Source organism: Epinephelus moara, chromosome 13 (assembly GCF_006386435.1).
Source record: "Epinephelus moara isolate mb chromosome 13, YSFRI_EMoa_1.0, whole genome shotgun sequence".
Taxonomy (NCBI): domain Eukaryota; kingdom Metazoa; phylum Chordata; class Actinopteri; order Perciformes; family Serranidae; genus Epinephelus; species Epinephelus moara.
In genome coordinates, this window is record NC_065518.1 from 7,513,520 (window position 1) to 7,537,019 (window position 23,500).

The 23,500-nt window shown below is 43.3% G+C and overlaps 1 protein-coding gene across 1 annotated transcript in view; it reads right to left on the minus strand.

Moving 5' to 3' along the window:
- The window catches only part of sema4gb (sema domain, immunoglobulin domain (Ig), transmembrane domain (TM) and short cytoplasmic domain, (semaphorin) 4Gb), a 57,268-nt gene that overhangs the window by 13,747 nt on the left and 20,021 nt on the right, over positions 1–23,500 (minus strand). The window contains exons 3-9 of the mRNA XM_050059813.1: positions 11,378–11,526; positions 10,876–10,938; positions 10,448–10,546; positions 10,270–10,363; positions 7,686–7,799; positions 7,122–7,276; positions 1,896–2,071 (exon numbers count right to left, since the gene is read on the minus strand). Of these exons, the coding sequence (XP_049915770.1) occupies positions 1,896–2,071; positions 7,122–7,276; positions 7,686–7,799; positions 10,270–10,363; positions 10,448–10,546; positions 10,876–10,938; positions 11,378–11,526 (850 nt within the window). The remainder of the gene's footprint in view (positions 1–1,895; positions 2,072–7,121; positions 7,277–7,685; positions 7,800–10,269; positions 10,364–10,447; positions 10,547–10,875; positions 10,939–11,377; positions 11,527–23,500) is intronic.

Here is a 23,500-nt window from a genome sequence, read left to right on the forward strand (position 1 = left end):
AAGAAAGAAGGAAGGAAGAGAAGAAAAGAAAGAAAGAAAGAAAGAAAAAGAAAGAAAGAAAGGAAAGAAGGAAGGAAGAAAAGAAAGAAAGAAAGAAAGAAAGAAAGAAAAAAGAAACAAAGCAGCGAAAGGAGGAGGGAAGGAAGAAAGAAAGACAAAGAAAGAAAGAAAGCAGGAAGGACGGTAAGAAAGAAAGAAGAACTACCCGCTGTTGCGGTGAATGAGACAGACTGAGAGGTTGAGCTTGAATTTCCACAACAGGAAGTGCAGCAGTAAAGAAAGCGAAGATCCAGAGAGGAACAGATTTCGTTACTGAACCGATGCGATGCAATCCTCTCCATCACAATCTAAACACCCTTGGGACAATTTTATGCAGCATGACTCTGCATATCAGCATAAACACACACTCACATCGCTGCCAGATATTCCACCGGCAGACATCGTCCTCTGACACTGTCACATCAGCTGCGACTGCAGCCCGGCTGCTGCTCTGTTAAAGGGTGAGTTTGGTATTTGTCAAAGTGCTCCCTACTCTCTCATGTTTTCATGTCTAAATGACTAATAGGAGCAAAATAATTTGAAACTGGTTCATTATTGAGCAAGACCACTGCAGCCGGCAACCGCCAAACAGACTGCAATGTAACCACTAGGGGCATTTGTTCACCGTCAGTGTATGTCCAACAAAAGTGCTTATTTTTGCCACTGACAGGCTCAGATTGTTACTATAAGTGTCTGACAACATTATGTAAAGGATCCCCACAGAGACAGACCTTTTTGTTAAAGAGTAAAATCTTTTTTGTTTAACCAGAAACAGCTCAGAAACTGCCATAGCCAAACCCACCAGACTCCATTTAAATAAACAGTAATTTTAGCGTGTATAGATCCAGCATATTGTAACATACAACTGGGTGAATTGAGGGTTTATTTCAGTCAAACCAGAGTTAGTGATTGTAGGAACATTGGAAAGATGAACCAAGATGGCTTGGGTGAGTTTTATTTTGTTTATTTTCGACTTTCAATGACGCATGTGTTAGATGATAAAATTACTGTTAATTTAAATGGAGTTTGGTGCATTTGGCCATAACAGTTTCAGGGCTGTTTTTGGTTGAAGAAAATAATTTTACGATATGAAAAAAGGTCTATCTCTGCAGGGATCCTCCTTCTCCAGCTTCTCCACACAGTGTAGTGGTATTTTAGACCAAAGCATGCTACCAACTTCAGGGAAGACCCGTAAGCCATAGAGAAATGGTTATCCCAGTTGGGCTGAACTGGAACACCGACTGCGAGCCAGACCTTATCACCCAACCTCAGTGTTGGACTTCACTGATGCTCTTGTGGCTAATTGGGAGTAAATCCCTGCAGCCAGGTTCCAAGATCTGGTGGAAAGTCTTCCCAGAAGAGTGGAGGTTATTATAGTTGCACATTCATTTCCATGGTTTTGGAATGCATGGTGGCTGATAGAGCAAATGCGCTGCACACACAAAAAAATTTGACAACACGAAAAAAAAACATGCTGCAAAAACCCCTCTACACGACGAAACCTGTTTCCAGGGGACTGTGGTAAGTGATGCCCCGGCTGGACACACTTCTTGTTGCCATGATTTTTGGGTTATCAAGTTATTAAAGTCTACTATCTGTCAGTGGTGTTGGAAAATCACCTAAAATGTAAGGTTTTTGGCTCATTTAAACATTGATCTCGATGAGACTGAGCTGCCAGTGAGGTGTTTTGCAAAATCATAGTGGAGATCCCAAAATTTCCAACAATACCAAATCCGCCAGGCTTTGCAGAAATGTGTATAAAACAATGCTGATACAGGATATTCTTACTGTACTACACTGTACTTAAAGGGCAAAAAAAGCCATTATAAAAGCTAGAATTTGGTGTTGTCTCTTACCATTCCAGGCCGAAGACGCCGTAGAAAATGCTGCTTTGAGCATCTCGACCCTGCAGGACGAACACACTGCGCAGGATATTGAGGTGCAGCTCATATTCTGGGACCGAACACACCATTCTGGCCTTGAGGAAGGATGTCCACTTCCTCTGCAGGGTCCTCTGGCCTCCCCAGTCATTCTGCACACAGAGGAGACAATGCATGGATGCACAGATAATTAAATAAAGTCACTTAAGCTTATAGATTCTGCCTTTTAAACGACACAAATCCATCCACTCCCTGTATACATCAACGGGTACTGATCTGCAATTGTAATAATGGTGAAATGAAGATATAATCATCGACAAAAAGACAGGAACAGAATCATAATGTACACATAACTATAGACACGTAAAGAGGGGAGGAGGAAGTGAGAAGAGTCTTATGAAACTGGAGCTGAATGTTAGTGCCTACTTTAGCACATTTGCTCTAATTGCATTTCGGTAGCACTGGGAGGCGTAGCTGCAAGACATCTCTCCCTAAAAGAGTAATTTAGCACACCTCATTTAGAAGAGAGAGGGAGAAAAAGAGACACAGACTTCTTTTCTCTTTGTTTGTTGGAATTATAGAGCTTCATCTTTCTTCGTTTATGTCTCTCGCAGACGCCTGTCGTTCATCAAAACGCTCCGCGCGCCTCGGCCTCCCACACAAAGAGGCAAAGTAGCTTGAATCGACATATCACATAAGTATGGAAAACAAATATGCCCGTATCAAGAACTGGCATTAATAATACCAACTCAATTTTTGATACAAGAGGAAGATAAAGAGAGGGAGGGACTGCAGACAAATGCATCCACTCTTCGGGTTCATTCTGTCTGCAAATGGGGTCGTGTTTACCGTGTTCACGAGAAGAGTCCATATTAACGCCTCCCTCTTGAGGTATTCACAACCTTGGAAGTGGAAATTTTCTGAAAGCTCTGAGTTCACAAGTTGTGACGTGTTTGCAGACATTTTAAGAAGACTTTAGAGTTTTATCATTTTAAATATCTGAGGGCAATTTTCCCTTTCCTCTATCAGTATGCCTCTGCATTTTCTGCTTTACATTCCCTGCTCACTGGCTTGCTAAATTGTTAGCCTCACTGGCTTCAAGACGCCGACAGTCGCCATTGCCTATAGCAGCTGTGTTTTCGCGACTTAACCAAAGTTCCAATTGAAGGCAGCGTTGGTGTTGGTTAAGATGGATGCCACTGAGAAAGTTAAAAAAAATTAGACATAACCACTGTGATGTGACCCAGTTGTTTGTTTTGAAGCCTTGAGTTCGGCATTTTGGCTGCCGCCATCTTGGAAATTTGGAGCCAGAAGTGACCACATTTGGATGAGAGGGTGGTGCTAACCCTAATGCTAGCTGCTAGCTTGGTTAGCATGATACAGTTACAGTCTATGGTTCATAATGCTAACGTCCTTACGGGGTTGGGGTGGGGGTGTGTGTTACGTATGCGTAAAATCAATGCGTAACTTTAAGCCTTAATAACGTTTAAACATTTAAAATTCACCACCAGTACAATTGTCATTAAGTGGGAAATTAGCTATAGAGACGCAAACCATTTTCTGTAACAGGCTGTAAACATGTTTATTTCTGCTGTAAAGTAGGAGGTTTTTGACATCAGGATCTATAGAAATTGACTCGCTTTTGGAGCCAGCCTCAAGTGGCCATTAGAGGAATTGCAGTTTTTGGCTTCATATTTCAGCCCCGGAGGTTGCTGCTCAGATGGATACCAGGTTATTATCAAGGAAAGAACTAAAGGGATGCACTGATAGATTACAATCTATGTCAGTCAAGCCCCATCCGGGTCATCGGGCTGTCATGACTTAAATCCGAGAAAATAAGAGTCAAGAATCCCGGCATAGCGGCGTAAATTTATGCCTGTGGGGATATTAACCCAAGACGACATGATAAAAACAGTTTGAGCCAATGGGTTTCTCAACATATAGCAGAGAAGAAATTGTGCAGCCTCTCTTTCTTAGCTGGAGATACATGGAGCTCCACAATGGACAATATTATATCATGTCAGAATGGCGCTGAATTGTGCTCTGTATGTTCCTGAAAAGACCTTGTTTCCATGTAATTTACACCCTTGTCTGTGAAAATGGGTCATGGTTGCAGGAGAAGTACATGCAGTCTGGCTGGGAAGTGACAAGCAGAAGAGGACAACTAGTTAGGCAGCTCAAAAATGGCAAGTCTTCTGTGGATTGAGGCCAGAGGCTACTGCCAGGGCCTTCACTATCTGCAGATCTGCCTCCAGCCAGCATGGAGTCTGGCTGCCACGGGGCTGAGCTGGGGACCAGCTCGACATCTGCATGTGCTGCTGTGGCCTAGTTCAGACTGAGTTATTACACTCTCGACTGCTCTGACAACTCCACAGCAGCGCTGATGAAGAGAGAGGAGCTGAGTCCAGACCTTATTTCCAGAAATTACTTATTTTGGATGCAGAGAGAGAATCAGGAGGAGATGAACTGTTTGAATGTGTGGGATTAAAAAAGTTCAGGAAGTGAAATGCTCAGAAATTATTTCGCTGCCTGTTTGTGTGTGTTTTAATGGTATTAAGACTGTTTTTAGCATGTGGATATTAGCATTAGCATTATCACAGTTAGCATTGCTAGCTAACTAGCTAGATAAGCATAGCTGTAAATGCACTGTGCCAACTAAGCTAGCAGCTCGCGATAGGATTAGCTCCAAATATGGTCACTTCTGGCTCAAAAACAAACAAGATGCCGACAGCCAAAAAGCACCACCTTAAAGGATCGATGAAGCTAGAAAAGTTATGTATTCCACTTCTGAGAAGATGCTATAAATTGTGATGAAAAATGTCATATTTGTAAACTGTATTGCCACCTGCCATTTTTATCTATCCATCTATCCATTTTCATCCGCTTATCCAAGGCCGGGTGGCGGGGGCAGCAGGCCAAGCAAAGCACCCCAGACATCCCTCTCCCCAGCAACACTTTCCAGCTCCAAGGCATTCCCAGGCCACATGAGATATGTAGCCTAGTCCCTGCAGCATGTTCTGGGTCTACCCCAGTGCCTACTATATCTAGTTGGGTTTTTTGGGGTTTGTTTGTTTTTTTTCCGGTGCTGTTGGCGTAATTTTCGTAGCTTCCTCTTATATGCATGCGGTTTATGGTCTGGCACCTGGTCGCTAGGGTTGGGTTGGTATGAGAAAAAAAAAAAAACAGTCCGTTTTCTCTAAAAAAAAACGCATCAAGTCGGTAATACCGGATTTTCGCCACTTGGAGGCGCAATTGACTCATTTAAAATAAAAAATGACCTTAGGACAACAGAGTGACAGTAACAAGTAACTTACTCAATCAGTGCAAACAAGGGGTGCCTCCTTCGTCTGGCTCAAAGCCAAAGTGTTGCCATAGTGGCGCATTCTTTGATTTCGTCGAGACTAAATTGTCCGCCATTATCGACTCCCCGTCACAGGCTACAGTAGAGGCGCATGCGCACTCGCACCTCCTAGCTCAGTCCCCGCCCCACCCCCCTCTCTCTCCTGCTTGTTGTGCGCTTGGTGAAGAGGCAGACACAGGTGCTCACAGACTCGGGCGTACTATAAGCGGAGCCGACTACGTGTAAAAATGTCCGTGAAAAATCCCCGCGATGTGAAAAATACATGCTGAACAGTCTTTTGTGTGACACTGGTGCGCGGAGCGAAGTCTGCGCGGTCGTGCTTTGCGCACACAGGGCTTGCGGACATCCACTTTTACCGGGCGTCCGCTCCGCTTAACGTACGTTCTGCCTGAGTATGCGGTCCGGTCGGTCTCAAAAAATAAAACCCGGTCCAAGACGGAGTACCGGACCGAATTGGTATTACCGAGAACTGACCCAACCCTACTGGTCGCCACCCTTTTATTAAGTCCCCGACATCACCTGCATACTGTGCTCAGGAATGTCTACGAGTGGCTTCAGACCTAGAGTTCCCTTGGGACTAATTTTGTCACGAAGTTGCATAATTGCCTGGAGTTAAATGCCTTGTGCGAGACAGCTGCTCTTGATTGATCAGAATTTCCATGTAGGAAAAATCCAGAAAGTAAACAAAACGTAGAAGAAGAGTACACTTACAAGATAAATGTGACACTTTCTAATGTCACAATGGAGGGACAACTACGCAGGTTGATTTTAGCGCTGCTCAATGTGGACTATATTGCTGTCACTTGAGTTTGATTGAACCGAACCAAACAGGGCAGGTGTGAAAGCACCCTAAGTGATGACTGAGAGGGATTATTTTTGTATGAGTTTATACATTGTTTATTAAGAAAATCCTGTATAGTGTACCATTAAGGAAGAAAGCTTTCTGGTTTTGAAATCTTAGTTCTGTTGACATTTCACGCACACAATTTGCACTGATTGGTTTGCACGGTTTAACTCTGATTGGATGTTAAAAGTTGACTCCTGAGTGGTTGATTAATATCACATTCATTGATTTTTCCTCTCATACATTCATGCAAATCCTCCTCTTATACACACCCGCAGGGGTTTGAACTTATTTCCGAACATTGTTCCACCAGCTCGAAGACTTTTAGACACCTTTTTGATCCCTTAAAAAACAGCAACACTGATTTAAGCACAACAGCATACTGTGATGGTAATTACACCATCACGCATGGCTAAAAGAAATGACAGGGAGGACGACAGAGAGGAGGAGAGGAGTTGCTGGGTATGCTGTCTAGACCAGAGATGCTGATTGTAAGTGAAATGAGGTGAGAGGAGAAAAAAGGGGAGGAGGAGGAGGAAAAGAGGGCGAGATGGCAATGAAGAGAGGGAGAGGGTTTGCCATTGGAGGTGGAAGTTGGTGGACTTGTAGTTTGCCTGGCAACAGTGGCACAGAAAGAAACTGCTGTCAGTGAAGAAACCAAGATTAGAGACAACCGCTGGTTCATTCAGCACTGAAATAACCGTAAGAGGAGAATGGCAGCTGAGAGAGACGAACAGAGAACAGAAAGTCTCCTTAAACCCATTTACTTCACTCTGTATCAGTGACGTAAAGCGTGTAATAATCCCACCAGTTTTGCTCTTTGAATACTGGCAACTTTTCTCTTCCCTCGTTTCAATCCTTTCTTTCCGTGACCTTGTACGAAATCTGCTATGTGAGTTTTGTCTTATTTTTTTATTTTAGAAATAACTTTCCAAACCCCTAAAAAACATGAATATGATTATGATTAATAGTATTTGGGTTGGTTTTTCTCTCTGACCTTGCAGACTCGGGCAACCCTGGACACCTTGGTCTGGCTCGGGTAGGCAATCTGCTCCTGACTTCTCTCCGTGAAGAAGAAGTAAATCTTGTCGTCGTCGCCGATAGAGCTGTTGATGCTCTCCTTCAGCAGCACGGAGCCAACAAAATCTGCCTCTGTACACACACACACACACACACACACACACACACACAAACAACACACACTCAGATCCACATGTCCAAACACAGACCTATTAGCAGCCTAGGAAGTGTCTCCTTGGAAACCAAAAGATGGAGCTTTTAAGTATGATTGAACTGCCACAACTAAGCCAGTTAGAGCTGCAGTGCGGTGCAATTTTTTGATGTGATTTTCAATCTCAAAGTCAATCAGTTTTTGCAGTAACAGCGAATCATCCCATGAGCTAAAAATGTACAAAACTGCAATGAGGTTTGGTCCATTTAGTAGTTTACTGTAAGTGGAATTACATAAACCAGCATCTACAGTGCACACACTTATTTATTACTTCATATATTTGAGGATTATCTCCTGTCTTTGACTTGAGTTGTCATGTGATGTATTTACCCAGAAGCCATCGGGTGGGAGCTTCCTCTGTCCTGAGTGTGGGGAAGGGGAAGTTTCTGCGCACGTCTGGAGAGCTGCGAAACTCATACTGAGAGGCTGTGAACATCTCGCCGTCTGATTAACAGATGAAAAGACAGAGAGAAATTTGGACGTGAGAGTTAAATCAGATGTAAATGAAAGCAGTTGGCATGCTGCAGAGTAAGTAGGCAAACTGACCTATCACCCAGTGCGGGTTTTATATTTGTAAATGCTAATTAGATATAGATCCCAGCATGCTTAAGTTGTTAAAGCCGAACCAAGAAAATGTTTGAATGCCTCTCCTGAGTCTTTATTTCAATTATATTCCATTATAAAGGATATGTTAGTCTGCTTTAACACAACATTCACATGCCCACACATTTAGCTGAAACTAGTATTCGTCTTCATCAGTCTGCTTTAGTCAAACTGAGTGAGCATCTTCCTCCTAATTAATTGTAATTGTTGGTGTGTTGTCCCGGTAATAAAAATAATTAACTGTATCTTAACGGCACATTGCAAAAACAAAAGTGCTCAACAGGGGACAAAAAAATTAGAACACTACAATTGAATAAAATCAGAGGATGAAATGGAATAAAATACACACACTTAGATGACACCAACGGGTGAAATAACAATTAAAACATAGAAATGATCAGAAATGGAAAAACTTCAAAGTAATAAAAGGCTTTTAAAGATTCTAATACTGGAAAACTCTTATACTCATAGCAGATTCAGAAACAAACCTATGTGATAAACACACAGAGGGATTTTTGTACTGAAATGTTGTAACTATGGAAGACACCCACATGTTTGTTAGGCTATATTACCTCCAGCTGAAGTCCCATTTCTTACAGTGTAGTCACATTAGGAAGGTAACTCTTCACAGCCAGTACAGACTGGTAACCAGTAACACATGTGAATAATGTAAGCTGGTATACACTGTGTGGTTTTGGGCTGTCCTAGAAAAAAGATGACCAACGTGAAAGAAATGTGGCGATATCGATATGTTGTGGCTCTAAAACGGTGGTCAAGGATGGCTGTTGTCACGGTCTTGCGGTCAAAGACAGCCTGGGATAAAATTCTGCCAGTGTCCGACCGACGTCTACTAGCCTCAACTGACCCCTTTGGACGCTAAGAAGCAGCGGCTCTACTCTATCTCTAAGAGGAAACTCACTTTGGCCGCTTGTATCCACGATCTCATTCTTTCGGTCACTACCCAGAGCTCATGACCATAGGTGAGGGTTGGGACGTAGGTGGATCAGTATATCGAAAGCTTTGCACAGGAATTCAAGTATTTCAGGGTCTTGTTCACTGTAGCTCTCACGCTAGTTAAATGTTTTGTTGTGGATTTTTCTATAGATCGAATTCAGCAAAATTTGAATGCTTCCATCAATTTGCGAAAATGCCACAATGCAAACAAGCGTACGACATCATCTGGTGACTTGGAGTGACCTTTGAAGCTAGTGCTAGCTACTTGCATTGTAATAGAGAAACACTGACTATATCAAATTGACTTCAAAGTCTGGTTCGGTTTCTGGGGGCCTGGTGCAAATTAGCAGATATAGCAAGAAGAAAAAAGTTAGAATTGTCATCGTTGGCATGTTAGCATCTAAAGCAAGTCCAGTTGCCCTTGACGTAGCCCTCTGGATAGACTATGACCTGCATGACTGAGAATGTTAAAATTCGTACAGCCTCACAGAGCAGCTAGCATGGCTACAGGCTCGTCCTGAGTGTGAGTTAGTGATGGGCAAAGCAATTCTTTAGATGTTACTGAATCACTAGAATCAGTTCATTAAAAAGATTCGTTCAAAAGATTCGTTCACTGAATTGTTCAGTGCTTGGCGGGAGGAGCCCTGACTGTGTACTGCGTAGTCTGACTCACTGAACTGATACACAGCTGAGCTGCTGCTGCGTCTGCTCTGCATTTCAAGCTTGTTTATCTGGAAACTAAGTCTGTTAAAATAATGGGGAGGTTTGTGATTGTGTTCATGTGGCTTGACTCCTGGCTACATTAGCCGTTAGCTTGGAGAAAACAGTCCCTATGAAAGTGTATCGCTGAGAAGAAATGATTTGAATCACTCAGGGATCGGAGTTATGTCGTTCACCGAGTGATTCGTTCACCGAGTGATTCATCATGTAGTAGGCAGTCCCTCCCTGCACCCTGGCTGCCTTGCAACTCGCGAGTGATTCATCGTTCATACGGACCGAATCGGCAGTTCCAGTCCCGGCCTGCATGCTCACTGCTGAGCTCAACTGAACTGAGAAATGAACGAATCAGTTCCAGAAGTGATTCAGTTCAGTACGTTCACTCAACAGATTAGTTCTTTTGACCGATTCGTTCACAAACGACACAACACTAGTGTGAGTAGGAACCAAGCATGGTGCCCTTTATCAACCATTTGATCATTAACGACTTGATAGGTTTAAAACATTTCCTCTTTCGTCTAATAAAGTCTGGGAGCTTTCACCTTTTTCCAGCATACTTTCACCCATGCCTGCGTGCTGCTTTGACTGCATCAGCATATTATATATAGAACAGATTAAATGTCAAATTTGGGACACACACCTACGAGGAGCCCTGTGTATCCTTTCGCTGGGTCATACGGACACCTGTCTCTGCCCTCCTCGAAGCCTGAGGAGAAGCTGAACCGCTCTGCATCCTTACAGACAGAGAAGACACAATTAATCATTGTAATTTTAGTGTCGTCATTATTGGACTGAAATTAAAAGACACAAGCTCTTACTATGTAAGCACAAAGAGGTCTGAAGGCGTTTGTTCCGCAGGCGTACAGGTGAGTCTCATTGAATCTCTGCAGAAAGCGGATGTGATTGTAGCACTCCGTCTGCAGAGAACAGAGACAAACAAGGTTATTTCTGGCTCCACAATGAGCGAGAGCTGCAGCAAACACGGGGCCAGTCGATCCACTTCACACACAGGGGCTACTCCATGCAAATATTCAATGAATAAGTGCGATTTTTTTTTTTTTAAGGAAAGCTGGATTAAGAAGCACTTGAAAGGATTATCCACTTTGATGCCGTCAGATACAATCCACGCATCACAAAGCAGAAGTGTTTCATTTCTGTTCTGCGATAATAACGCAGTAAATAAAGAGTTTTCTCCAAAGAAAAAGTGTCTGAATAATAATAAGAGAGTGGAGCTGCAGCCGTATACCTGATTGTCTCTGCCTTTGTTTAGACACTGCTTCTTCTGTTCAGGGGAAGCATCCCAATCAATCTGCAAACAATGGGGAGGTGGTAATAAGGATGACTCAGTTAGCTCAATAAATAGAGAGGGAAACATAGATAGATGAACAGAAAGATCTATGGACAGAGAAGAGGAAGATGAGGAGAGGAAAACAAGACCATGAGCGTGTGTGTGTGTTTGTGTGTGTGTAATAGACAGGAAGCGAGAAAAGAGACAGCTCACTTTATTTTCTGGCTGCGTCACTGAGTCCTGACTCTCTTCAGTAACCCTTGAATAAACGCCTGGTGCATTTAATCCCATATCCATAAAATTGGAAGGAACACAATGGGATTTGCTCAATCTGCTTAAGGCTATTATTAGTTTGTCCTCCTTTAACGCTTCGGAAATGGAAGGAAAACTTGTGAAATGGGGGGTTTGCTGTTTCTTTGCGGCAATTAGCGTGTTGATCTTTGGTCTGCATGGCACTCACTGTGAGGTTTGCAGGCGTGGAGATGTTGGTGGTGTTGAGCGCGTGCAGGGCTCCTCTGCCTCCCACGAACAGCAGCCCGGCATCCTCCTCCAGCAGGAGGGTGCTGTAGTTCCTGGAAGAGCCGGTGAAACGGGCGCCGCCCAGCAGACCTGCAAATATATGAAACAAATAATATATATTTTTTGTAATGGTCAAAACCACTTTTGGTCTGGGGTCAGCAGTTTGGGAAGACAAAACCAGATGCACAACTATAACTAACTACCTGGTTCTTATTTATATTCTGATATCTTGTTGACTTTGTTTTGGGGTTTTCTGTTTGTGATCTTCCTCGTTTCATGTTGTATTTTGTAGGTTCTCTCCTCATGTGTCATGTCTTCTCTTACTTCCTGTCTTTTCTGGCCAGTTTGCTATCACACCTGTCTTCCATCAGTCTCGTTAGTCCCTCCCTGTTCCCAGTCTACCCCTCACACCTGTCCTGTAGTAGTCTTGTTTGCTCCACCCTGGTGCCAGTCCCCATTTCCCTCCTTTTGCCCGTGTCTTCCTACTCCAGCTGTGTCTCATTCTTTTGATAAGTTTGTGGTGCTGTTTCCTGCTTGTTTTCCTGTGTTCATCATGTTATCCTGGTCCCTTCCTGAACTGATATGACATTAAGAGGTAGTGCACATGTGTAACACAACAGGATCTTCAACACACCACCACCTCCATTTCGATGACCATTTTGCTATGTTTTGTTGGGGCTGAACTCTCTGTGTCAGTCTCCCACATTCAGCAAAGACACACCCTTCTCTGCATCTGATTGGCTCTGACCCTTATATTCTTCTTTGCTGAAACAGGGTGAGAAAATAAATTAGGCGTGTGTGTGAAACCGCACCCTGTTTTCTCCTTGAGTGACAACAATGAAGAGAACTGTTGATTGTTTTTTCCATCAAGAAAAGTGCTGCGGTGTCTGTTAACCTCATCCTGGCCCTGAAAGGCTCAGCTCAGCCTCGACATCATCAGCATAGATAACCACTCAACCACCTGTCTCCCTTGTCCCCGGTAAAAGGCCTAATCCTGATCTAATATTTTCAGCGGAGACAGTCCTATCTGACTCCGAGCCAGAGCCTACCACACACAAAAGGGCCAAATTATTATGAAAAAGAAAATCTTGTCCAATTTCTGCGGCTCAGATATGATAAAACAGCCAACGTTGCACATTGCATTCATTGCGAAGGGTGCGACCAAGGCATGGCTGGGAACAGCGCCATGATCTGAATTGAAACATTAAAAAGCACAGTGTCTCCAAGAAACACGTCCTGTGCCGTGACAGCTACATGACCTGCAGAGCTTCCCCCCCTCCTCCCGCAGCGTTTCAGCACCAGGCAGCTGCACACTGAAGCGGTGAGGAGTCAGAAATGATGAGACCTAATAAATTTAACACTGCTCATGATATAACCAAAGACAAGGTACCTTTTTAATAAATTTAAGTCCCAGATTGTCCTCAAGAAAAAGAAAAATATGTCTTGGGTGCACCTATATTATATCCTGCTAAACCTAAATGAAACATTGATTGTGGGCGATGTTGGAAATCCATGGAAGGGCAATGCTAATTTTTAAGGAGGACCCATTTAAGAAATAATTTTTCTAAATTTATGCTACTTTATTGAGAAAAAGTTCTTGTACAGCAGCTTGTGTTTACAAAACATCAAAAATTGATGCATTTGGGAAGCTGGCCTTATTTTGTTAAATTAAAATATAAATGTTTTATGAAGATATTTATATTTCTAAAACTGAGGTAGTTAAAAGAAATGGTCATGTTTGCGCCAGAATCGAACATTTTCAAACAATATCAAGTCTCATGAAGGGCCATTTATGAGCGGCTCCAAATTCTCTGCTTACTGACAGTAAGAATAATTTCTATCTTGTCTTCACACTCATTGGAGAATTCCCAAAGTCGACACACCCCAAGTGAACATGCTTAGCGTGACAGCATGAGGGTGAGGCTCGACAGCAGATCTGGGAGATGGGGGGTCGCTAGAGTGATTGCTGAGAGGAGTGTCGAGAGTGTGGGGACGGGGGCACAAGGGGAGGTGAAATTTCAGGGCATTCAGCAGGATTGGTGCCCCAGTAATGCCAAATCGCATCAGTCGTACTGCCACAGCATCATCATCTGTGTATGTGTGTGTGTGTGTGTGTGAATGTGGGTGATGGAGGAGGGTGCAAAAACACAGATTATTAATCCATTGCGAAATAATTGGCCTGGTGCACTAAACTAAATATTTGAACACGCTCCGGTGTAGCACCTCAGAAATGGGGGCAGGTCGCTCTGCTGCTGCGAGACAATAAAAAAGGAGGGCATTGTTTTTTCCTCCTCTGTGCAGAAGTAGGTTTACAGAGCTTTGATTTGCACCAAAACTGAGATGCAAGTAGAGATTAACGTCTGATTAAATACATCTGACACACAGAAGAAGATGAAAACAGCACGTGCAGGAAGAACAACAGACTAAGTGAAGGTATAGACAGTGTTGCACGGAGGAATATGAGTCAGCAGAGAGCAGATGGGTATATTAATCAGCTCTCTACTGTACCTCCCTCTCCTCCTTTTCTTTCTAATGGCAGCCTGTCCATGCTCCCAGTAATAAGACAACCTATATTTGTCCCCCACCCATCGATTTACTGTGGTGTGAGGTCTTGCACGCTTGTCGCGGTCAATCTGTTCTCCTGTTCATTGTAATGTAGCCAGAAGGGTCCAGTGCACCTGGAAGGGCCGGGGGATCACAGTGTAACTGCTGCAAGTGATTAGCCAGCAGTGCACGCTGACATGTTATGTTATTTTATTTTCCATGGTTCATAAAGTTCCCTTAAAACGTATTGAATTAGATCAGGGTCAATTTAGTGCTACGTCAGTGGCAAATGAGAGCGAAATGCAGCAATATAATCATACAAATCTTTGAAATTATGTGATTTATGTGACAAAATGAGACAAAGCTCACAGTACAATGCACCACAACTGAGCAGCAGCCTCAAAACACAGGCTGTTCTCATGCAAAATCGTACATATGCCCTTGAAAAGTAATATACCACAGTAATATGGAAGGCTGTGACTGCGTGACCAATGCACTGACTGGAATAACAAACGAAGGAAGTATAAGGACCAAAAGTAGGTGTCGGGGGGCAGGTAGGCGCGGAGGATGGGTCAATCAAACACAGGACTTTGTGACAAGTTGTGTTTGGACCCAATTGCAGCACACAGAGAACACAGTTTGTAACTATGTTACTGTGACAGCTTAGCAGGTAGGGAGCAGGGCTAGTAACACAAACCAGAAGGGAACAGGCAGAAGGCGGGTCAAGGCCAGGCGGAGGGTCAAGAAGCCAGCAGGTACTCAACAGGACGCACACATCATGGTGAGAGTGGTGACGGTGAAAATGTTTGGACCACGGGAAACCACAGGTAAGCTGACTGGAACACTCACACTGTAGCATCGTAGTTGTTGGGTGGAAACGCCAAGCAGCCACAAGCAAACAGGAACCAAAGACACTGAAGCAGGTCTCATGGTTGGGGACAGAAGGCTGATGCGTTTACCGGGAATCAGACGAAAAAGGTAGGTCAGAGGCAGACAGATTCGGCAACGGGAAATCAGTTTAGAATAAAGTTTTTTTTTCAAATAATGCAGTTATTAACAAATATTGGATTTGTTTGCCTCCACTGATTGTCCTTCTGTGCACCAACCTACCTTTTGACTAGGGATGCACGCGATTAGTCGTCTAAACGATGAAATGTCTGCCCACCAGAAATATTAGTCAGTTAAACCAATTAGTTTTTTATTCATGTACAAGGCTGCTTACTGTCATGCAGACACCCGCCACTAGTGGGGGCTACAGAGCCGTCAGCCAGCAGTCCCCCTCCCGCGGTAATGCTCGAGTAGACTGGAGTTTTAAAACAGCATGGTGGGAAACTGGAGAGATGTCCTCTTGCAAAACCTTTTGTTTGGCAGTATTTCGATCTCGAAAATGAAAACAAGGTAGCATGTAGGCTGTGTCGGAAAAAACTGGCATATAATCCCTCGACTATTTAAATGTGCAACCACATTCAACTCAGGCATAAAGGCCCAAACATACTCGGGCGGAACGTACACAGAGCGGACTCCGCGGAGGTCTGCCCAGACCAAAAGCGGACGTCCACAAGCCCTGTGCGCGCAAAGCTCAGATTTTATGACCGCGCAGACTCCGCTCCACGCACCAGTGACAGTGACCAGTGACGCGCAAGAATTGTGGGTAATGTAGTGTGTTTCACGGACATTTTTACAGGAAACTACAACGCGGAAGTGCACTCGACTATGGAAGCCTGAATGACTGCGGACATTCCTCGTGGAGTCCGCTCCGCTTATTGTACGCCCGAATATGTTCGGGCCTTTAGCGGTGCTAGCCACACTCCAATGTGATATCGTTCACCTGGAGACGCTGTGATTCCGCGCAGTCTGAGAAGATAACGAAGCTCATCACGACAATGACCTCGCAAGATAAGCTTCCACTTAACTTTACTGAAGGTAAAGGCTTCACGATGTTAATGGAATATGTTGAGCCTAGATTAGTCGATTTGTCTTAATCAAAAGTTTTGTTTAGTCGACAGGGAAATTAGTCGCCAGGAACATCCCTACTTTTGATCAGTAAAGACTGAGTTATTTTATTTTAACTGTCAGAGTCGTGCATTTGAATCCAATCTCATCTGGTTCACAAGTTGTTACAGTATTGCATCGAGGTTAAAAATTTCAGTACCCTAACAACACTACCCCCAGACATCCAGCCTCTTATGTACCAGTTTTCTTACACCACCTAAAATCTAAGACACCCCATGAAGCTTTGGTGATGCCTAATAAGGGGCTAGACCCCCAGATTGGGAACCAGTGGCCTAGGCTGCCTTAGATACACCACCAACATTTTTCAACACAAAGTGACTCCTTTGCTGAGTAATACTACCCATGACTAGTAAACGTATTATGGCGTGTGAATTTGGTGGAGTTCCCCTTTAAATCAGGAACTACCCAAAAGATGCTGAGGTGCAATATCCAGCCTGACTCACGCACAGAAATACTGCAAGGGTGATGAGTAAAAAGTCAACATATCTATGCCGCTGTTACCATATCCAAGGTCTGAATGTGATGCAAAGAATGCTCACCAAACACACACAGTGCAGTTTGGGACAAAAGTGAGAAGTTTTCAGTGAAGAGTCTGGGTTAGGTTTCAGGAAATGCTGCCAAACCAGTTGAAGGATCCTCCGGAAATGAAACCTGAATCCCTATTTATGCAAGACACAAGAAGACAAACACACTTCAAGGCTTTGACTCGACTCTACTATCTCAGCCACGGCACTACTAAACCTTCGACTGCTATAATATAATACATAACCACTGTGATGATAATAAGGATGACAGCAAGTCTCCCGGCGTGTTTGATCTTGCATAATACAACACGATGAAGACTGTTAAGAGTATTCCTGACATCACATGGAGGTTGTTTTCCTCCCCACATGACTGGCTGCTTGTCTAACTGTCACATGGACACACTGGGTGATGACTGCAAGTGCCCATCGACTCTCCTGAAGACCAGGCAGAGACTGAGTCAGACTGCAGTCTCTCTTGCCGCCCACCTTCCTTCCTGTCAGCCTTTTTCTTACTGGTTCTATCACTGACAGCCAGACAACCACAGGGAGCCTTCTCACTGGTCAATAATTAGGTTATTATCATACTGTCTCCGCTGTGCACGTCAGACTGATTATATGCATGACAGCTGGGAAGAATGACACTGTGCATATTGCTCCTGGTGGAGGAAACCCGCCACAAAAGTTACATCAACCGTGACATTTAAGGAATTTAATCTTCCAAACATTCATTTTGAGCCATTAGCGTAAAGATACTGAACGCCTCTGCATCTCTTTTTGTAAAGAGAAATTGTTTCATGGCCAAAATCACGCAGAGGCTGCTGTGCTCCCAGCATTTCTGAAGCTTTCAGAGTTTCTAGTGAAAAATAAAATGATTTCTGACATGTTTGTCCTCTTCAGTCTACAGTAAAGGAACGTCAGGGCTTCACAATGTTGTCTTACCTTAGGTTACACTAACAAAGTGAGCATTAGCCAATCACCTCATGATAATTACACCCAGGATCAGTTTAAAAATAGAGTGCTGAAAGAATTGTAATGATCCTTTGGGTATGATCATTTGAATAAAAGCTCCGCTGTGTACAGTTAGTGTGTGATTAGAGCATTTTTAAAGGATGATTTAAGTGTGTTACAACTTGGTAATCAGAGCAGAGAGGTTGTAAACAAGCCAACACTTCACTTAATCCACTTTATCTTGAGGTAAACTTTATTCTGGCTTCAGCGACTTGAGCAGTGGTTCCATATCTTTTCCCTTAACATAAGGGATCCCTTTTCTTTCGTTGAGTAAAGTGATGGCCCCTGACTAAGATACAGATTTGATGGGTATTCCACTTATTCATTACCCTGCTTATCCTGGTACAAGGTCATGGGGGATAGAGCCTATTCAAGGTGTCATTGGGGTAGAGGCAGGGTACACCTTGGACAGGTCACCAGACTATCACAGGGCTGACAAATAAAGACAGACAACCATTCATGCTCACGTTTACACCTACGGGCACCAATTAACCTGCATGTCTTTGGACTGTAGAGGAAAGCTGGAGAACCTGGAGAAAACCCACACAGACACAGGGAGAACATACAAACTCCACACAGGGTATTTTACACCAGCAGGCCGGTGAATTAAACCGTGTTGCTGTGACAAAACAGCAATAACAGTGCGGAAATAGAAAAGTGCACTCAGTCAGCTTCAGTGGCCTGATCGCAGCCACTTTAGAAAATTCTAGTCATTCCACCAGACGTGTTTCAGAAGCTCCAGAAAGTAAAGAAAAATGTGTGTCTTGTGTATTTTTGACAGAGCTGTGGCATAACTGGACTTTGAAAAGTATCAATCACTTATCATTTTATATTATTAATCACTACCCCACAACAAATTAGGAAATAACAATAATAAATACAATTATAACAATTTTTTTTTAAAGTAGAATATTTAGAACATAATAACAATAATAAAGAAATATAAAATTGAAATAAAGTACTTATTGTCCAAGCACAGATATTAAGGAAAATGACCAAATCAACATAATCTGCAAGTCTACAAAAATTTGACAAGCAAATTGCTCCACTTCTGAAACACTACTGGTGTTGTATGATGCTGTGTGGAGGATGGAACAACACCTGATTGCAGTCGACCTGTGAAAGCTGCACCCACTGGAACTGTACCTCCTGGTCAGTGGCGTTAGGTAGTTACAATGGGCCCCAGTGCACGCTATTATGACGTTATGCAAGTTATGCAGCACACACACACACACACACACACACACACACACACACACACACACACACACACATTGTTGATTAAATATATATATATATATATATATATTTAATCAACAGTGCGTCTCTAGTCTCTCGTTTTGCCGGCAAGCTGCGAGCGTTTATACACACAGAGCCGGATTGGCGAGTTGATCCGAGGTGTCCATTACCCAGCAATCATCATTACATATCTGTATATGACAAAAACTAAAGAAAATAGGAAGTTATTAGTTTAACTAAATAGATTTTTATGCTTAAATAAGAGTTTATAGTTTATGTAGAATAATTTTATAATTTGTTATAGATTGAAACAATTTTTACAAATACAGAAAACCATGATGGAGATGGGTTTACCTTGAGTTCTTCTTGAACACAGGCGTATTTCCATGGGGCAACCGGGCCCCTCCACCCGACAGGCCCCACTGCAACTGCCTCTATTGTCTATATTAACGCCCTGCTCCAGGTTTCCTTACCGTCAGGATGGTAATGAAGATAAACCATGGGGATTTATAGATCTCATATCGTGCTTAACTTTAGTGGATGATAACGTATCAGGTATGGAAATAATCTGCAGATGCTCAGGTTCAAAATGAGACCAGACTTTATCAGGGATGTAAGATTTTGCGGCTTGTTGTTTTTAGCCGAGCTGATTTCCAGAAATCTTGCAACCACAAGAGGTCCTTGAGCAAACGGTCATAAATGTGCACACAAAATATGAGGCTGATTGGTCTAGTAGTTTCCCAAATTAGCTGCGGACAGACAGATATGCACACTCACACGGGCACACACACACAAATACATAATCCCCTCCAGGTGTAGATAACTTGATTTTTTACTTAGAGATTATTCATACACTATAATCTTTAGTTTGTAAAAAAAAAAAAAGCAAATAAAATTAGTGCAGTGTTTTTGTTGCTTTCAGCCCATTATTAATGATCAGTGTCAAAGTTCAATTCCAGCGAGCTAAACTTTCCAAGAGTCACTGACTTCTGCTTCCCACGGTGGCAACGACAGAAAAACCTTATGTAACTCTAAATGATATCTACAAATAAGACTGTGTGACTGCCATTATTTCTCATAGCCAGTCAGCCTCGGATTTGAGTGAGCAATGAGCAGCTCCTCCAACGCAGCCAAAGGTCAGGACACACTGGAGGGTAGGGGATTCATTTGAAAGATGGGGGGCTCTGTCAGGAAGGGGGCAGGAATCACGCAGCAGGGCGCCCTCTCCACCGCACACATGTACACACGCATAAAAGGCATACACACACAAAGAAATCACACTGAATCTATACATGTATCGACAAGCAACAAAGAGGAGAGGATGACGCACGCATTCATAAAAAAGCACAAACAACGAAACATAATCCTCGTCACGAGAACTCTGCATATTCCCAGAGATCACGTTTAAAGAGAGAGTTATGCAAACACAATGGCAGCCCAAGGCAACGTAAAGAGCCCACTATTTGTGAGTCATCCAAGACTGAGCAAAAGCCTTGGATTCTATCTTATAAAAATAGTGTCTGCATGATATAACAAGCAGCGCTGATGAGAAGGACTTCGGTGGTGACGTACAAAATGTCCCTGGCCCCGAGGCGGCAGAGGCACAGCGACCTTGGTCTCAGACCTGCCGTGGTTGGACTGTGTTGGTTTTATGCAGGAAGCGCTGACTTGTTGGCAACAGTTTTGAACACAGGATGTCCCTCAATCCTCTGCGACAACACAGCACCAAGTTTAGTTTAGCCTGAACGAAAGGAGCCAGAATCAATGGGCTGCAATCACAGCTGTCTTCTACTGTAAAACCAAGCTATCATTATCAGCTATAGGTGGAGAAACAATAAAATAAATTGGTCATTCTTTTTGTTGAAACTTAAGTTTCAGGGAAACATCACTGTTTGGGATTAAAATTACTGTTTTGTTGAGGTTAGTTGGCCTTCTAAGAAAACTCCCATCAATCATTGTATTCGGCCGAGCGTCCTGTCTGTCTTACAGGTCTTACTGCCAGTAATAGGCTAGTAACAGGCACGCTTGTGGATATAAACCTTCCGTAACAATGGCAGACAAATGCGGACCACCACTTCCACCTCCAGCCGCTCCAACAGGGAAATCAGTTGGCAAAAGACAGAATATAGCAGAAAAAGCTAACACTAAGAGAGAACTCGATGCTGCAAGAGCCGGGTCAACATCGGCTCTGCTTTCGAGCGATGGCGAGGACTGATGCAGCTTCATCCTGAGCTAAAACGGGACGAGATGGTCGCACAGTTTTTGCTGGACAGGTATTTTTAGTTTGCCTCTAATGTAACGTAGGCTATAACGTTATATATGACAACACAGCATCCAGTTGCTAATGGCTAACGTTAGCCTACTGTAGCCTCTGAAACATTAACGTTATCGTCCTTGTGCGTTTCCACTTACTAGTAACGTTAACGCTACTATTGAACGTTAGCACTGTAACCCTATTCTAAAACTCATCAGTCATCACTGACTCCAGTTGAGTTTTAAAACTCCGGGGTTGTGTTTGTAACGATACACTCGCCCTCCTCTTCCGTGTATATCTAACGTTACCTTGCCAACGCCTACGTCTATCATAGGCGTAATGAGGACGTAATGGAGGAGGGGGATGGGACTTTGGAGGGAGGCGGGAGTTATGGATGTTCAAATTTTTTCTAAGTGCTGTGTGAAATGCAAGAAAGGTAAAAATAGCTTTAAGGGAAAAAAAAGGGTTTGGCTTTGTACTCGTACGGGAAACGAATACTGGCCTCTCAGGTGAGAGTCGATGATTGTCGGACTCATCTGTCACCCCTCCTGCTTGCCCTACTCAGACTTCCACCACCTTGACTTTCATTTTTGCCCTGCTGTGTTTCCCTCTGACACCACCAGGCATCGTCAAACAATAGCCGTGACTGTCCGCATATCACGCCAGTGTGAGAGGATGGCTTGTTTTGTCTATGTCTGATGGCAGACGTCACTAAACAAACGCTGGTTTTCGATGACTTCGGGGTGAGTCTGGGTTGCGATCCACTGTTACTACAAAAATATTGATTCGTGCAGAAACCAAATCAATAACACAAAACGTCCATATCAGCATGTGCATGGTCATGGATATAAGTAAATTAGCAGCACACCTGTGTTGATGTTGACCTCCAGTTCCTAGAAGCGTATGTTTTGTACACACACACACACAGACACACACACACCACACACGCTGTACCTTGTGCTTTGCTGTAAAATCAATGGGGAAAGTCAACAGAGCGCTGAGGTGTGCCAGAAGCCTCTCAGCCTGCTGGCTGGTTTCTATTTACTGTTGTCATCCTGTCTGCATGTGTGTGTGTGTGTGTGTGTGTGTGTGTGTGTGTGTGTGTGTGTGTGTGTGTGTGTGTGTGTGTGAACCTGTTTGTGTGGATGTTCTATGAGGGGGAGAGGTCATAACAAGTGTCCCTCAGAAACATCTGTCACACGCACACTTCACACTTATTTCACCCTTCATCTGCCTCCTGAAGACGAGTGAAGACATTTCTGTCAGTGACTCAGTAGCTCTGAGGAGTGTGTGTGTTGTGTGTTTGCTAAAGTGAGTGTGTCTCAACACTGAGCCGTCACAGGTGGTGCATCCAGAATGTGTGCACTCACGCTCAGACATATTTGTAATCCTCCATGTGGGATCCAAGATGATTGTAAATCCAGTGTGTTTCAATATGTGTGTGTTCGTGTGTGTGTCTACCACAGTCATCCCGTGAGTGTGTGTGACTTCCTTTGTGACTCACTGATCACTAAGTCACATTCTGGAGACCATGCGACACACACACACACATGCACACACAAACACGTGCTTACGAAAAAGATTTGGGAACAAATGCTGGAAGGAAAGACTGACTTAACTTCTTTGGACAGTGTCAGAACTGTCAGTTGTTGTCAACTCTGTCCACATTATATAAGCACGTCTTCACTTCTTTAGCAGCCTCAAGAGTCAATGAACATGACGATGTGTTATGTAAGCAATCATACACAACTGGGTGCCCTGATATAAGAAAATAGGAGGCAAAGAGTGTGAAGCAGAGTTGTGCTCCCTCTGTTAGTCCCTCAGTTATTATTCAGTCCATTATTCTTTACATCAAGACATCTTAAAGTATATTATCATGTGTATACCACTGCTGACTGTGACAGGCGAATACAGAAGTTGTGGTCAAACTGACATGTACTTTTTAATGTTTGTAGTCAGTTTAATCATACAGTACTGTTGTTATGGTTACCTGCAGTTTACAAAACAATATTATTGGCCACCGTAGTGGAAATGTGTCTTTTAGAATTAGAATTAAACATTACTAAGACATGCAACATGAGAGGCAACATGAAAGAATAATAATAAAAGATTTGTTCCTCACACAGACATTAGTCAAACATAACCATATTAGAATGTAATTATATGTATGGACAAAAATTAAGGGAGCATACGTTTACAGGGATCTAACATATATTAATGGTTAAGCAGGATTAATACTTTATGCAGAGCCAACGCCGTAGCCTACGCACGTGGCCTACGGTGTGAGCGTTTATACTTGTGCAGTGGTGTGTCTGTGACGCTGGTAGGAGTCAGGGTTTCTGTGAAGTGCTGTGAAGTTTAGTTGATTCAAAACACACATTAAACACACATTAAACATGGCTTAATAAATTTCAAACACAAGTACACAAATCAGCTTCACTATAACTCGCAGCATTCACAGACAAACACTTGTCTTTATCTG